Source organism: Chlorocebus sabaeus, chromosome 21 (assembly GCF_047675955.1).
Source record: "Chlorocebus sabaeus isolate Y175 chromosome 21, mChlSab1.0.hap1, whole genome shotgun sequence".
NCBI classification, from domain to species: Eukaryota; Metazoa; Chordata; class Mammalia; order Primates; family Cercopithecidae; genus Chlorocebus; species Chlorocebus sabaeus.
This window is the reverse complement of record NC_132924.1, coordinates 56225908-56241607: the sequence shown is the minus strand read 5'-3', so window position 1 is coordinate 56241607 and position 15700 is coordinate 56225908. Positions and strand designations below refer to the sequence as shown.

The window sequence follows — 15700 nt, the reverse complement described above, 5'->3', positions numbered from 1 at the left end:
TCCAGCTGAAACTTTGTACCATTTAACCAATCTCTCTCCATTCTCTGCCTTCTCCACTCCCACCCAGCCTCTGGTAACCACTGTTCTGTTATCTACTTCTTTGAGTTTGACATTTATAGATTTGACATATAAGTGATGTCATACAGTATTTGTCTCACTATGCCTGGCTTATTTCACTTAGCATAATGTCCTCTAGGTTTATCCATGTTGCCACAGATGACAGACTTTCCTGCTTTTTAAAGGATGAATAATACTCCATTTTGTATCTATACCACATTTTAAAAATGCATTTGTCCATCAGTGGGCACTTCAGTGGTTTCTATATCTTGGCTATTGTGAATAGAGCTGCAGTGAACATGGGAGTGCAGACATCTATTCAACATACGAATTTCAATTCCTTTGGATATATGTGCAGAAGTGGGATTGCTTGGTTTTTTATTCATATCCATCTACTGTATTTTCAAAATTATCTTGCTGGGTAACATTCTTATCTATATCTACTTGAGGATCTTAAATATTCTTATTTTAAAGTCATATCGAGGTTGTTCCATTGTTTACATTCTGCCATGTGTGAATTTATCTATTTATCTCCCTAGACTTTGTTTTCTTAGTTTCATTCTTAACGTTAAATTTTCTAATGCGCTCTTAAATTTCAGTTTGTAGGTTCATCTTGAATAGAAAGTGTTTTTATTGTTTTGTGGTTTTGGTCTGGTCTCACTCTGCTCTAAGCAGTTTTCTAGATAAAGTTCCTCAACGCAGAAGTAGAACCAGGTCCTAAATTAGCTCCAGCTTCAAGATGAACAGTGAATGTAAAGATCCATTCACTCAGCCAGCAAGAAGCTCTTTCCAGACCTGAACGTTCTGATTGACTTTTGCTGCTGCTTCTTGCTACAGCTTATATTTATGCAAGCTATAGTCAAAAACAGTAGTATCAGTTTATTCAGTCTTCCTTTCTTGGACAGAGAAACACTCTTTAGCTCCTGGTGTAACACAATGAGTCCAGTTCAGGTCTCTCACCATGGTGTGGAAAGCTTTGGATTCTCTACAATCTCATAGTTACACTACTGTCTTCATCTCCTTCTGCATGTGATACCCAGTGTATATACTTCAACCCAACTGATAGCTCTGGGTTTCTATTTCCATTTCTGGTCTACAGAAGTGTTCATATTGCCTTTTGCACAAATATATGGCATGTGCACATACATGTGCACGCACACACATACACACACAGATAATTGCTTTATTTGAAGAGGAGGAAAGTTTATAGTATAAGGTCATAATTCTTATTGTTTTTTCTTGTGAGTCTCTATCAATAGTCAACAAACTACAGCCCAAGGACAAAATCTGACCTGTTGGCTGTTTTTGTAAGTAAAGCATTGTGGCAACACAGCCACATCCATTTTTGCATATTGCATATGACTACTTCCATGTGACAAAGGCAGAACTGACTTAGTATTAACTAAGAATTTGGACAAATCCTATTGCCTTTCTGAATCTCATAAAATGAAAAGATTTCAACAGGTGATTTCACAAGGGATTTGATTGCATTTACCAGTTTCCGTCACTTTTCATCATCCTCTTCTGTGGACTGTTGGGTTATTTTTTCAGTCATCTCTTTTCTTTATTTTTTGTTTTGTTCTTTTTTTTTTTTTTTTTTTTTTTTTTGGAGACAGAGTCTCACTCTATCCCCCAGGCTGGCTGGAGTGCAGTGGCACAATCTTGGCTTACTGCAACCTCCACCTCCCAAGTTCAAGCAATTCTCATGCCTCAGTCTCCTGAGTAATCCTGGGATTACAGGCGCCTACCACCATGCCCAGCTAATTTTTGTATTTTTAGTAGAGACAGGGTTTCACCATGTTGGCCAGGCTGGTCTTGAACTGCTGATGTCAGGTGATCTGCCCGCCTCAGCCTCCCAAAGTGCTGGGATTACAGGCATGAGCCACCATGCCCAGCCCAAGTCATATGACATTTTTTAAGAGTCCATCATCAATTTTTTATTTAAATTTTTATGTATTTGGGAGGTGCAAGTGCATATATCTTAAACGTGTATATTGCATAGTAGAGAAGCCTTGACTTTTAATATACCCATAACCCACATAGTAAACATTGTACCCAATAGGTAATTTTTCAATCCTCAACTCGCTCCCACCTTCCCACCTTTTGTAGTCTCCAGGTATCTGTTACTCCATGCTGTATGCCTTCGTGTACACATTGTTTAGCTCCCACTTATAAGTGTTAAGTTTCTAAGTTATTTCACTTAGGATAATGGCCTCCAGCCCAAAAAGGTCTTCATTATTTTTTATGGCTGAGTAAGAAATATGAACATATCATATAATCCTCCACTGATGGACACTTAGGTTGATTTCATATATTTACTATTGAAAATAGTACTGTGATTGACATACAAGTGCAGGTATCTTTTTGATATAATTTCTTTCCCATTGAGTACATACCTAGTAGTGGGACTGTGGGATCAAATGGTACTTCTATTTTCAGCTCTTTGAGAAACCTCCATACTATTTTCCATAGAGACTGTACTAACTTACATTGCCACCGAGAGTACATAAGCATTCTCTTTTCTTCACATCCTTGCAACATTTTTTGGTTTTAGACTTTTTAATAATCGCCATTCTAACTGGTATGCGATGGTGTCTCATTGTGGTTTTAATTTGCATCTCTTTGATGATTAGTGCTGCTGAACGTTTTTTCATGTTTCTTGGCCACTTGTATGTCTTCTTTTCAAAAATGTCTGTTTATTTCCTTTGCCCATTTTTCAATTTTTTTTTTTTCAGTGTTTGTTTTTTTGTTGAGTTGTCTGGGTTCCTTGAAGATTCTAGATATTAGCTCTTTGTCAGATTCGTAGTTTGCAAAAATTTTTTCCCTGTTCTGTAGATTACCTGTTTGCTATGTTGATTGTTTCTTTTGCTGTGAAGAAGTTTTTTGGTTTAGTTAAGTCCTGTTTGCCTATTTTTGTTTTCGTTGCATTTGCTTTTGAGGACTTAGTCAGAAATTCTTTGCCTAGGCAATGTCTAGAATAGTTTTTCCTAGGTTTTCTTTTAGGATTTTTATAGTTTCGGGTCTTATGTTTAGCTATGCAATCCATCTTGGCTTAATTTTTGTATGTGGTCAGAGGTATGAGTCCAGTTTCATTATTCTACATATGTCTATCCAACTTTCCCAGCACCATTTATTGAATAGCATGTCATATCACCACTACTTATTTTTACTGACTTGTCAAAGATCAGTTTGTTGTAGTCATACATCTTTATTACTGTTCCATTGATCTATGTGTCTATTTTTTTTTTTTTTTTTTTTTTTTTTGAGACGGCGTCTGGCTCTGTCGCCCAGGCTGGAGTACAGTGGCTGGATCTCAGCTCACTGCAAGCTCCACCTCCTGGGTTCACACCATTCTCCTGCCTCAGCCTCCCGAGTAGCTGGGACTACAGGCACCCGCCACCTCGCCCGGCTAGTTTTTTTGTTTGTTTGCTTGTTTGTTTGTTTGTTTGAGATGGAGTCTCGCTGTGTCACCCGGGCTGGAGTGCAGTGGCCGGATCTCAGCTCACTGCAAGCTCCGCCTCCTGGGTTTACGCCATTCTCCTGCCTCAGCCTCCCGAGTAGCTGGGACTACAGGCGCCTGCTACCTCGCCCAGCTAGTTTTTTGTATTTTTAGTAGAGACGGGGTTTCACGGTGTTAGCCAGGATGGTCGCGATCTCCTGACCTCGTGATCTGCCCGTCTCGGCCTCCCAAAGTGCTGGGATTACAGGCTTGGGCCACCGCGCCTGCCAGTTTTTTGTATTTTTTAGTAGAGACGGGGTTTCACCGTGTTAGCCAAGATAGTCTCGATCTCCTGACCTTGTGATCCGCCTGTCTCGGCCTCCCAAAGTGCTGGAATTACAGGCGTGAGCCACCGCGCCCGACCTATGTGTCTATTTTTACACCAGTATTAAGCTGCTTTGGTTACTAAGCCTCCAGTTTAGTTCTTTTTGTTCAGGATTGCTTCGGTTATTCAGGCTCTTTTTTGGTTTCATACAAATTTCAGGATTTTTTTCTAATTCTCTGAAAAATGTCATTGGTAATTTGATAGGAATTGCATAGGATCTGTAGAATGCTTGGGACAGTTAGATATTTTAATGATGGTGATTATTCCAATCCATGAGCATGGCGTGTTTTTTTCATTTGTTCATATCGTCTACAACTTTCATCAGTGTTTTATAATTCTTTTTATAGAGCTCTATCACTTCCCTGATTAAATCAATTCCTAGGTATTTCCTCTTTTTTTGTAGCTGTTATAAGTGGACTCACTTTTTTAATTTGGTTCTCAGCTAGATCATTGTTGTATAGAAACACTACTGATTTCTGTACATTAATTTTGGACAGAAACTACTGAATTTATTTATCAAATCTAATAATTTTCTGGTAGAGTCTTTAGGGATTTCTAGATATAATAGCACCGAATCTATAAACAGGGATACTTTGACTTCCTTTTTTCCAGTTTGGATGCCTTTTATTTCCTTTTCTTGCCTGATTGCTCTGGTGAGGACTTCCAGTACTGTGCTGGATAAGAGTGGTGAAAGTGGGCATCCTTGTCCTGTTCCAGTTTTTAGAATGCTTTCAACATTTACCATTAAGTATGATGTTGGGTATGGGTTTGTCATATATGGCCTTTATTATGTTGAGGTATGTTTCTTCTATTCCTAGTTTGTTGAGTATTTTATCATAAAGGAGTGCCAGATTTTATCAAATACTTTTTCTGCATGTGGCTATCCAGATGCAGAATATATGATATATGAGATTATCATATATTTTTTGCCCTTAGTTCTGTTTATGTGATGTGTTCCATTAACTGATTTGTATGTGTTGAACCATCCTTGTATCCCTGGGATAAATTCCACCTGATCATGGTGTATTATGCTGTTGGATTCAAATTGCTAGTGTTACTTCAAGGATTTTTGTACCTGTGTTCAGGGATATTGGTTTCTTGTTTTCTTTTTTCTTGTGTCCTTGTCTGGTTTTGGTATCAGGATGATACTGGCCTCATAGAATGAGTTACAAAGAGTTTCCCCCTCCTCATTTTTAAAAAATAGTTTCAGAAGGATCGTTATTAGTTCTTCTTTGTATGTTTGATAGAATTCAGCTGTGAATCCATCTGTTCTTGGACTTTTTTGTTGTTGCTGGGAGTTTTTTTTTTTTTTTAATTACTGATTCAATATCGCTATTTATTGTTGATCTGTTCAGAAGTTTCTATTTCTTCCTGCTTCAATCTCAGGAAGTTGCATGTTTCCCAGAATTTATCCATTTCCTTTACAGGTGACTTGATGCTTTTCTCTTAAAATTCTTTTCTTCACTTTGACATTAGATATTCTGAATATAACATACTGTAGGGAAGTACTTTTTATACTTGCCTGGGAATTGCTGAGCCTCCTGTATCTAACTGTCTAACTCTCTGACAGGGTTTGGGAAGTTTCATCAATTATTTTTTTGAAATAGATTTTATAAACTTTTTGATCTCTTTTCCCCTTCAGGAAAACCAATAACTCATAAGTGCAGCAACTTTATGTAGTCCCAGTGTCTCAAAGACTTTGTTCATTCTTTTTTATTAGTTTTTCCTTATTTTTGTCTGAATGGATTATTTTGGAAGACCAGTCTTCAGCTTTTGACATTCTTTCCTCTGCTTGGTCCAGTCTGTTACTGAAGCTTTTACACTTATTTTGTATTTCCTCCAATGAATCTTTTATTTCTAGAATTTCTGCTCAGTTTTTTAAAAGATATCTATTTTAGCTTGGGTGAAACCTATCTCTACAAAAATTTAAAAAATTAGCCAGGTGTGGCTGGCATCCCACTTCACCCTACCCACCTAGGAGGCTGAAGTGGGAGGATTGCTTGAGTCTAGATGTTCAAGGCTGCAGTGAGCCATGATTATACCACCGCACTTTGGCCTGGGCAACACAGAAAGACCCAGTCTTAAAAAAACAAACTATCTATCTTGTAAATTTTTCTTTCATATACTGAATTGATTTTCTGATTTCTTTGTATTGGTTTTCAGATTTCTTTTTCATCTAATTGAGCTTCTTTGAAATTAATATTTTGAATTCTTTTTCTGGCATTTCAAGGAATTCTTGATTGGAAACTGTTTCCAGACAATTGTTGTGGTCCTTTAGTCACATCATATTTCCCTGCTTTTTCATATTTCTTGTGTCTTTCCATTGATATCTGCACATCTAGTGTAGCAGTTGTTTGTTCTATTTTTTTGAAACTGTTTTTGTAGGAAAGAATTTTTTCCTAAGTATGTATGTATGTTGTTAAGATACTTTGGTTTTGGCTTTGGGTGCCAGCAGTAGTGTTGTCTCTGTATAACTTCTTCAGCAGTACACAGGATCAGTGATATCTGTGATTTCCTAGTGACTTAAGGTATAGCTATTAGCTGAGGTTGTGGTGAAGTTTATCTGGGGAGTTGGATGGCACATGAGTCAGTCTTTGGGCTCCATTGTTGGCAGCAGTGGAGTGAGTGTGCCTGTTTTAGGCCCCAGAGCAGTTGACACTGGCACCATGTTACTGGATTCTAGAGGGCTTATTCTTAGCCTCCAGGTAGCTTGCTTAGAAGCTAGTAGTGGGAGCAGTGGGCCAGCTATGTGGGTGGGTTCTCAGACGTCTGGGCAGCTGGTATGGTGTGGGTGATGAAAGTAACAGTAGAAGAGAAACCACCGGGACCCAAGCAGTCTGTGTTGGTGTTGCTGGAAGCTGCAACAGGCTGAGAAGCCTAGTCCGTAATCCCACAGCCACCCATAGCAGGGCAGGGGGTATCGTCCTAAGTGTGCTCAGGAGAGATTGGTCTCCCATGTTCTTCCTGTAGATGGGTGGCAGGTGCAGCCATGTCAACTCAAACTTTGCCCAAGGGCAGGGGGCAGCCTAGCATTAAACTCTCAAAATGGCACCTTGGTCTTGCAACCAGTGAGGGCAATGAGGACCCTCCCAAGCAGGTAGCGTGGGCAAGAAGCTGTGGGGAGTGTGGTCCACTTGTGTCTCAGTCTTATGCCACCCATTCCAGAACAGTGGTATTATTCTAGATATGCATACAAGAGCCTACTTTCCCCGATCCTCCTTAGCAGCAGCTGCAGTCATGGCAGCCTGAACTTAGCCTGAGGGCAGGACACAACCCAGCATTAGACTCAAAATGGTGCTTTGGGCCTGGGTCTGGGGTCCAGGGAGGGTGGCGACCTCCTAGGCAAGCAGTGTGGGCAAGATGCTAGGAGGAGTGCAAGTGTTGTCTACTCACATCTCAGTCTCAACAGCAGCCTGTGGCAGAGCAGTAGGGACCCTCCCAGGGGGTGCATGGGAGTACCCAGCCTCTCCGTCTGTCTCCTAGAATCAGTGCAGCAGCAGCAGCAGCCATGTCTGTAGATCCCTAGTATCTACACTCTCAGAATGGTGCCCAGCTGAGGCTGCTCTTGGCTTGGAGGCATGTGGGGTTCCCTTTCTGGAGCAATGTCTCTGAGCAATCGTTAGGCACCTCTGTGTGTCAGGCTTGAGGCCCTAGTGGGTTGAGGGATTCTCTTGAAGCCAAGGTTGTAAAAACCCATTTCAGAGCCTTGAGGGTTTCCCCGCACCCAGGAGCCTCTCCTGGCTCTCAGCCCCCTGCCAGCAAGCTGTACCAAACCCTCTTGTTACTTACTTCTGGTGCTTCCCATGTCTTTGGTGAATTCTCTCCTCGATGATCTGTTTGAAGTGTGAGTATCTGCTTACTATTCTGGTTCCTCTCCATGGAGGGCACATGTACTCCTTGTATCTAGTCAGTCTCCTTGATCCCTCTCCCCTCCCATTATCTATTATACTCACTCTATGTTATGTTTTTTTAATTTATATTTTTGCATACCTGTTTAGAGGCCTATTTATTTACCTGTTTACATTTGTATATATCTATTTATTTGTTGAGTGATTTTGACAGTTTGGGGCTTTGTGTTTTGGGGCAGTTGGATTTGGTGGTGTCACTCCACATGTCATCATCTTCCAGGACACCCTCTGAGGTCTGCTCCAGATTTGACCCATCTTACATGAACACACTAAGTATGACCAGTATAAAATTTGTTTTCATTATGCTCCCACCAATGGGAATCTACTGTACATAATTATGTCTTGTCATAATTAAGAAAATATGGAATAGAAGTAGATTGATTGTCCTGGAAGAGCTGTCCAGGAAAACTTGAATGTTGCTTTCTTTTTCTTTAATGATAATAAGCACCAGCAGCAGATAAGTAATAAGGAAGTATAATTAAGTAATAGCAAATGCTCTTTAAAAATTAGTCTTTGCAGCATCTACATAATTGATGAGTTGAATTGTGAAGCTTTGGTAGGCTTCACAATTCCAAAATTGGAAGTTTCCATTTTGTTCTGGATGATTCAATACCTTTGTTCAATCTTTCCTCAATGTAAAAGATTGTCTTAAAAGAGATAAAAAAGGATTGTAGGGCAGCCTGGGGTTTGGGGAATGTAGAAGCAAAATGAAAGGGCAGCTGAGCTTTTTCCATTGGTGAGGACAGAAGTGTGTTCAGGCTGCTTGTGTGTTTCCAACTTCAGGGACTTTGTGATATCACTCTCTTTCCTTTTCAGTGCTTCTCCAGTTCGCCCTCCATCCAAGACACCGCTGCAGATGTTAATGAACGAGTGGACAACAAAAAAATGAAGTATAAGTATTCATCAGACATTACCAAATACATACATTATTGAAATAAAAAGCTTGAGAAACTGTAGTAGGAAATGGATTTGGAGTCTAGGGACCTCTGATTAGGAGTACAATACATTTGAATTCTCTCTCTTTTAAAACAGATTCTCCATGTATTCCTAAGTGTGACCCATCTTCCCTAGCCACTAAACATATTACTGATGTCTTATTAAAGGGAACTCTGTAGCTTCTTCTTCCCTATAGCTCAGGCGACAGGCTCAGGTTTGAAGTTCTGCATAGAGCCAGTATAGCTGTTAGTGGCAAAATGACCCCCAGAGTAAACAAAAAAACATGACCAGTCACCCCCAGAGGGGATTACTTGTCTTACTTGTAAACCAAGTACTGGGAGAAGTAAGCCAGTAAGTGTGAAGTCAGCCTCACCAGGGAGCATGGGATGGAGCCTTTTCCATAACTTAGGCTAGACATTCTGCTATGTGTTATGCCTATTGATGTTTCCTTATCTTTATGAGAAAAGGAAACATGCCAGCCTTCTAGTAAAGGCCTTTGGATTAAATTCTCTGAAGGAAACTGGCCTCACCTAATAAACTCACCAGAACATAAAAGGACATGGAAAAAAAATAATAAAACTAATGTGCTAATCAGTTCAATAAATGCTTGAAGCTGGCCTTAAATCAAATAAAAGACAGGAAAGGATGCCTTATTTCAGAGCTTTGAGACACAGAGTGATGAGAAAAATTTCTCTTGTATTTGAATCATTGAGGGGAAAATAGTAGTCGACTCAGGAGAAGTCAAGAAACATCAGTGGCAGTTTCTAAATAGTAGTATTACTTTCCTTTCTATCTTCTGCCAAAGTTAATGGAAGCTCTCATATGGCAAGGGGCTTGGCACCTTTGCCTTCTTTCTTATTAGCTGCATGATCAATGTGAAGCCTGACTCCTGAATATTGGCAATTCTCCCCTCTATTCCTCCAGTTCATTGCATCAGCCTTGAAAAAATTGAAAGTAGGTGAAGGTTTTCTTTGTCAAACACCTATTAGCCTGAAATCCCCTTTGACCATCTGATCAGTGGAAAAGCCATGTAGATCAAGAAATCAATTAATACCGCTGTGCTAGTCATGTAATGCACCTGTCTAGAAACGTGGCATTTTCAAAGGAAGCAGGGAAAACTTACATAAATACAGACATTTCAAAAGGTGAAGTTCCAGCCACAGTGAGCTCTGCATGGAATACAAATGCTTTGGGGTCAGTCCAGTCTTGACATCTGTGATGGTTAATTTTATTTCAATTCATCTGAGTCACAGAGTGCCAGGTATTTGTCTAAACATTATTTCCAGGTATGTCTATGAGGGTGTTTCTGGATAGAATTAGCATTTGAATTGCTGGATTCAGTAAAGCAGACTGACCTCCCCAATGTGAGTAGGCATCATCAATCCACTGAGGGCCTGAATAGAACAAAAAGCAAAGGAAGGGAAACATTTTCTCTTCTTTGTCTACCTGCTTGAGTTGGATCATCAGTCTTCCCCTGCCTTTGGACTAGGATTTATACCATCAGCTTCTCTGGTTTTCAAGCCTTCAGATTCATCCTGGAACTTTAACGTTGACTTTCCTGCTTCTCAGGCTTTCTGATTCAGGCTAAACCACACCACCAGCTTTCATGGGTTTCCAACTGTAGAGAGCAGATTGTAGGACATCACCTTCATAATTGCATGATTGCATGAGCCAATTCCTTATAATAATGAATTGAATCATCTTCTTTTTCTATCTATATATTTAAATTACATTAATTTATATATTAAATATTAAATATATAAATTAATTATAAATAAAATAAATAAAAATATATTTAAATATACAAATTTATTAAATATATAAATTTGTATAGATACATATAACATATTTATATGTATATATTGTATATGTTACTTATAAATATATTTATATATAAGTATATACTTGTTTATATAAATATATTGATATAAAATATGTACTTGTTTATAATATATATTTATATATACTTGTTTATATAAATATATATGGAATTCATGTTACTTTTGCTAGATATGATCATTTTATTGTCTATCTATAGAAGAATATCCTGATATTGTTGGTGATGCATACTCAATCATTGAAAGGTTGTACTTGTTCCTAGGGCTGCCGTAACAAATCACTACAAACTTGGTGGCTTAAAAATAACAGAAATTTATTATCTCAAACTTCTAGAAACTAGAATTTTGACTGAAATGATATTGGCAGGACTGTGCTCCTTCTGATGGCTCTAGGGGAGAATCTATCTTTGCTTTTTCCAGCTTGTGTTAGCTCCTGGCATTCCTTGGCTCACAGCTGCCAAGGAACTTGTATGTCAAATGTCCCTCTGGCTTTCTCTTATAAGGATGCTTATCCCTGGATGTAGGTCTTACTGGGATAAGCCAGGATGATCTCCTCATCTAAAGATTCTTAAGTTAATTACTTTTGCAAAGACCCCTTTTCCAAATAAGGTAATATACCATATTTTAACATATAAGGTAATATTCATAGGTTCTGGAGATTAGGGCATGGCTATACGTTTTTGGAACCACCATTCTATCTACTAAAGGGGTGACATATAAGAAGATCTAAAATTTACTTTTATGTGACTCAGTAAAAACAAATATGGATGAAATAAATAAGACGAAAAGTTAATGGTTGCTAAATCTAGGTGGTAGACATATGGGAGCACGTTGTATTAGTCTAAAATTTCTTGCTTAGGATTTTCATAATAAGCCAAGTTTAAGTTCCCCATTTTGTCAAGAGAGTCTCATTTAGGGAGCTATTTTAGTGTAGTGGGTCAAGTGGGTCAGAGCATGGGCTCTGGGGACAGAATGCCTGAGTTTGCATCCCGCCAGGTTTGACTTTGAATAGCTGTGGGATCTTAGGTCAGTTACTTAGTTTTTTCTTCTACAAAATGGGGATAGAAATAGTAATACTAAATTCAGACAATTGTTATGAGAATGAAATGAAATAATGCTTGTTAAGTGCTTGGCACATTGAAAGGACCTGATAAATATTAGCCACATTAGTAATTATGCTGAGTCTTTCAGGATGTCCCCTTCCAACATTCCACTATTAGCTAGGAGAGACACTCTTAGAAAGGGGGCACAGGGGATTCCCAGTTTATGCAGTGTTTGGGAGTGGGGAGCAGGAAGGGATGTAAGGTGTAAGGCATTTACACAGGTCACATGGACACAGGACAAACCTGGGGCTGCAACTGGGGAGATAGGGAGATTCTAAAAGCAAGGAGAAATCCTTGTAGACTTTTAGCCAATCTTCTACTAGCTATTGCTAAGCCCATTTCTTAGCCATAATGCTGATAGAATTAATGCAAATTCTAAAAATACCTATCATATCTAGAAAGCTATTTCAATGCTAAATGACTGACTCAACCTAAATGAAAATATTATTTATTAGGACTCTATGCTTCTTGAAGAACAACTGCCCCTGCTCATGAGGAGGTTGCTGCTTTTGGAGTGTTAGAGGAGGCTCAGGTGTGATTTTGCCATTAGGGAATCCCATTGTTTCAACAGGTAGCTGAGCCAGCCTGCTCAGGTGAGTACTGTGGTTACTGCCTCCTTCTCCTCCCACACCTCAGGGTGTCAGCGCATCTACAAGCAATTCACACTTTATATATAGGGTATTGTTTCATTTTTAGATTAAGTGCATGAAGGCTTTCACTTGCCTCACATCTCACTTAGCATCATATTTTCCCTCAACCTGTTGCAGTCACCAAACATGTGCAAGACCAGGAACAAAATAAATGAAACAACTACAACAAAAACGTAAAAATAAAGTTAGCAAGAGCAAAAGGGATGAAATGACATCCCTGCAGGGACATGTGGCTTCCTGAAAAGTCCAGATGCTTTTTTGAAACAAATATTTGGAATTACTCCCTAGGGTTGTCACTGCTCCCCACTACGTGAATTAAAATCGTAAGCAAAATAACAAGTCTCAAAGTTTAGGATCTAAGCTACAAGGCTGAAACCGCTTGTGGAAGCAGTGCTACTAAAACTTTAATGTAACAAAGTCATCTGCATATATGATAAATCTGAGATCAGTTTTTCTCACAAGCTTCCAAGTTATAACAATGCTGCTGAACCACAGACCATACTTTGATTTGCAGGAGTGTAGAACAGCAGTTCTTAAATTTGGCTACCTTTGGGGTTTACATGTGGCATGCCAAATAAGACTGACGCCACAGAGGTCCTTATTTGCCTTTAAGTGTGACCTGGTCATCATAATTTTTTAAACTTTTAATGGGTATATAATACGTGTATATATTTATGGAGTGCATGAGATGTTTTGATATAGGCAAAAAATGTGTAATAATCACATGATGTAAAATGGAGGATCATCCCCTCAAGCATTTATCCTTTGTGTTACAGATAATCCAGTTATACACTTTTGGTTATTTTAAAAGGTGTGATTAAATTATTTTTGCCTATAGTCACCTTGTTATGGTATCAAATACTAGGTCTTACTCATTCTTTTTTTTTTTTTTTTTTGAGACGGAGTCTGGCTCTGTCGCCCAGGCTGGAGTGCAGTGGCCGGATCTCAGCTCACTGCAAGCTCCGCCTCCCGGGTTTACGCCATTCTCCTGCCTCAGCCTCCGGAGTAGCTGGGACTACAGGCGCCCGCCACCTCGCCCGGCTAGTTTTTTTTTTTTTTTTTGTATTTTTAGTAGAGACGGGGTTTCACCGTGTTCGCCAGGATGGTCTCGATCTCCTGACCTCGTGATCCGCCCGTCTCGGCCTCCCAAAGTGCTGGAATTACAGGCTTGAGCCACCGCGCCCGGCCTCATTCTTTTTTTTAATTGTTTTTGTACACATTAACCATTCCACCACCCCTTCCAACCCCCCATTAACCTTCTCAGCCTCTGGTAACCATCCTTCTACTCTATATGTCCGCAAGTGCAATTGCTTTGATTTTTAGATCCCACAAATAGATGAGAATATGAAAAGTTTGTCTTTTTGTGCTTGTTTTATTTCACTTAACATAATGACCTCCAGTTCCATCTATGTTGTTGCAAATGACAGAATCTCATTCTTTTTACGGTTGAGTAGTATTACATTGTATGTGAGTACTACATTTTCTTTATTGATTCATCTGTTAATGAACACTTAATTTGCTTTTGCCATATATGACTTTTATTATGTTGAGGTATATTCCTTCTGTATCCAGTTTTTTGAATATTTTTATTATGAAGGGATGTTGAAATGATCATATGGGTTTTAAAATCCTTTATTCTGTTGATATGATGTATCACATTAATTGATTTGCATATGTTGAACCATCCTTGAATACTAGGGATAAATTCTACTCAGTCATGATGAATGATCTTTCCAATGTTTTGTTGAATTTGATTTGCTAGTATTTTGTTGAGGGTTTTTGCATCAATATTCATCAGAGATATTGGCCTGTAGTTAGTTTTATTTATTTATTTATTTATTTATTTATTTATTTTTATTATACTTTAAGTTCTAGGGTACATGTGCACAACATGCAGGTTTGTTACATATGTATACTTGTGCCATGTTGGTGTGCTGCACCCACCATCTCGTCAGTACCCATCAACTCATCATTTACATCAGGTATAACTCCCAATGCCATCCTTCCCCTCTCCCCGCTCCCCATAATAGGCCCTGGTATGTGATGTTCCCCTTCCAGAGTCCAAGTGATCTCATTGTTCAATTCCCACCTATGAATGAGAACATGTGGTGTTTGGTTTTCTGTTCTTGTGATAGTTTGCTGAGAATGACAGTTTCCAGCTGCATCCATGTCCCAACAAAGGACATGAACTCATCCTTTTTTATGGCTGCATAGTATTCCATGGTGTATATGTGCCACATTTTCTTAATCCAGTCTGTCACTGATGGACATTTGGGTTGATTCCAAGTCTTTGCTATTGTGAATAGTGCCGCAATAAACATACATGTGCATGTGTCTTTATAGCAGCATGATTTATAATCCTTTGGGTATATACCCAGTAATGGGATGGCTGGGTCAAATGGTATTTCTAGTTCTAGATCCTTGAGGAATCTCCATACTGTTTTCCACAATGGTTGAACCAGTTTAAAATCCCACCAACAGTGTAAAAGTGTTCCTATTTCTCCACATCCTCTCCAGCACCTGTTGTTTCCTGACTTTTTAATGATTGCCATTCTAACTGGTGTGAGATGCTGTCTCATTGTGGTTTTGATTTGCATTTCTCTGATGGCCAGTGATGATGAGCATTTTTTCATGTGCCTGTTGGCTGTATGCATGTCTTCTTTTGAGAAATGCCTGTTCATATCCTTTGCCCACTTTTTGATGGAGTTGTTTGTTTTTTTCTCATAAATTTGTTTGAGTTCTTTATAGGTTCTGGATATTAGCCCTTTGTTAGTTTTCTTTTATTGATGTATCTCTCTGATTTTGGTATCAGAGCAATACTGACCTCATAGAATGAGTTTGGAAGTATTCCCTTCCCTTCTATTTTTCATAATAATTTGAGTAGAATTGGTATTAGTTCTTCTTTAAATGTTTGATAGAATTCAACAGTGAAGCCGTTAGATCCTGGGCTTTTCTTTACTGAGAGACTTTTTATTACGCCTTTGAAGTCATTACTTGTTATTGGTCTGTTCCAGTTTTGGATTTCTTCATGGTTCAATCTTCGTAAGTTTTATGCATCTAGGAATTTAACCATTTCTTCTAGGTTTTCAACTTTATTGTCCTCTTAAAATGTTATATCCTCTTGCTAAATTGACCCCTTTATCATTATACTGTGACCTTCTTTGTCTCTTCCTATAGTTTTTGTCTTGAAATCTATTTTGTCTGATATAACTATTCTTACTCTTTTTTTTTGTTTCCATTTGCATGGAATATCTTTTTTCTTCCCTTTATTTTCAGTCTATGTGTGTCTTTATAGTTGTCTTTGTTTGTGTTTCTTGTAGGTGACAGATCAATGAATCGTTTCATTGGGTACATTTAGTCTATTTACATTCAATGTAATTATTG

General features: G+C 38.7%; 1 protein-coding gene across 2 annotated transcripts in view; it reads right to left on the bottom strand.

Annotated features, from left to right (window-relative positions):
* Nucleotides 1-8675: 8675 nt before the first annotated feature.
* SEM1 (SEM1 26S proteasome subunit) overlaps nt 8676-15700 on the bottom strand; it is an 89277-nt gene continuing 82252 nt past the window's right edge. For both annotated transcript variants that reach the window (XM_073009115.1, XM_073009116.1), the window contains one exon: nt 8676-9663. In XM_073009115.1, coding sequence (XP_072865216.1) covers nt 9544-9663 — 120 coding nt within the window. In that variant the 3' untranslated portion in view covers nt 8676-9543. The remainder of the gene's footprint in view (nt 9664-15700) is intronic.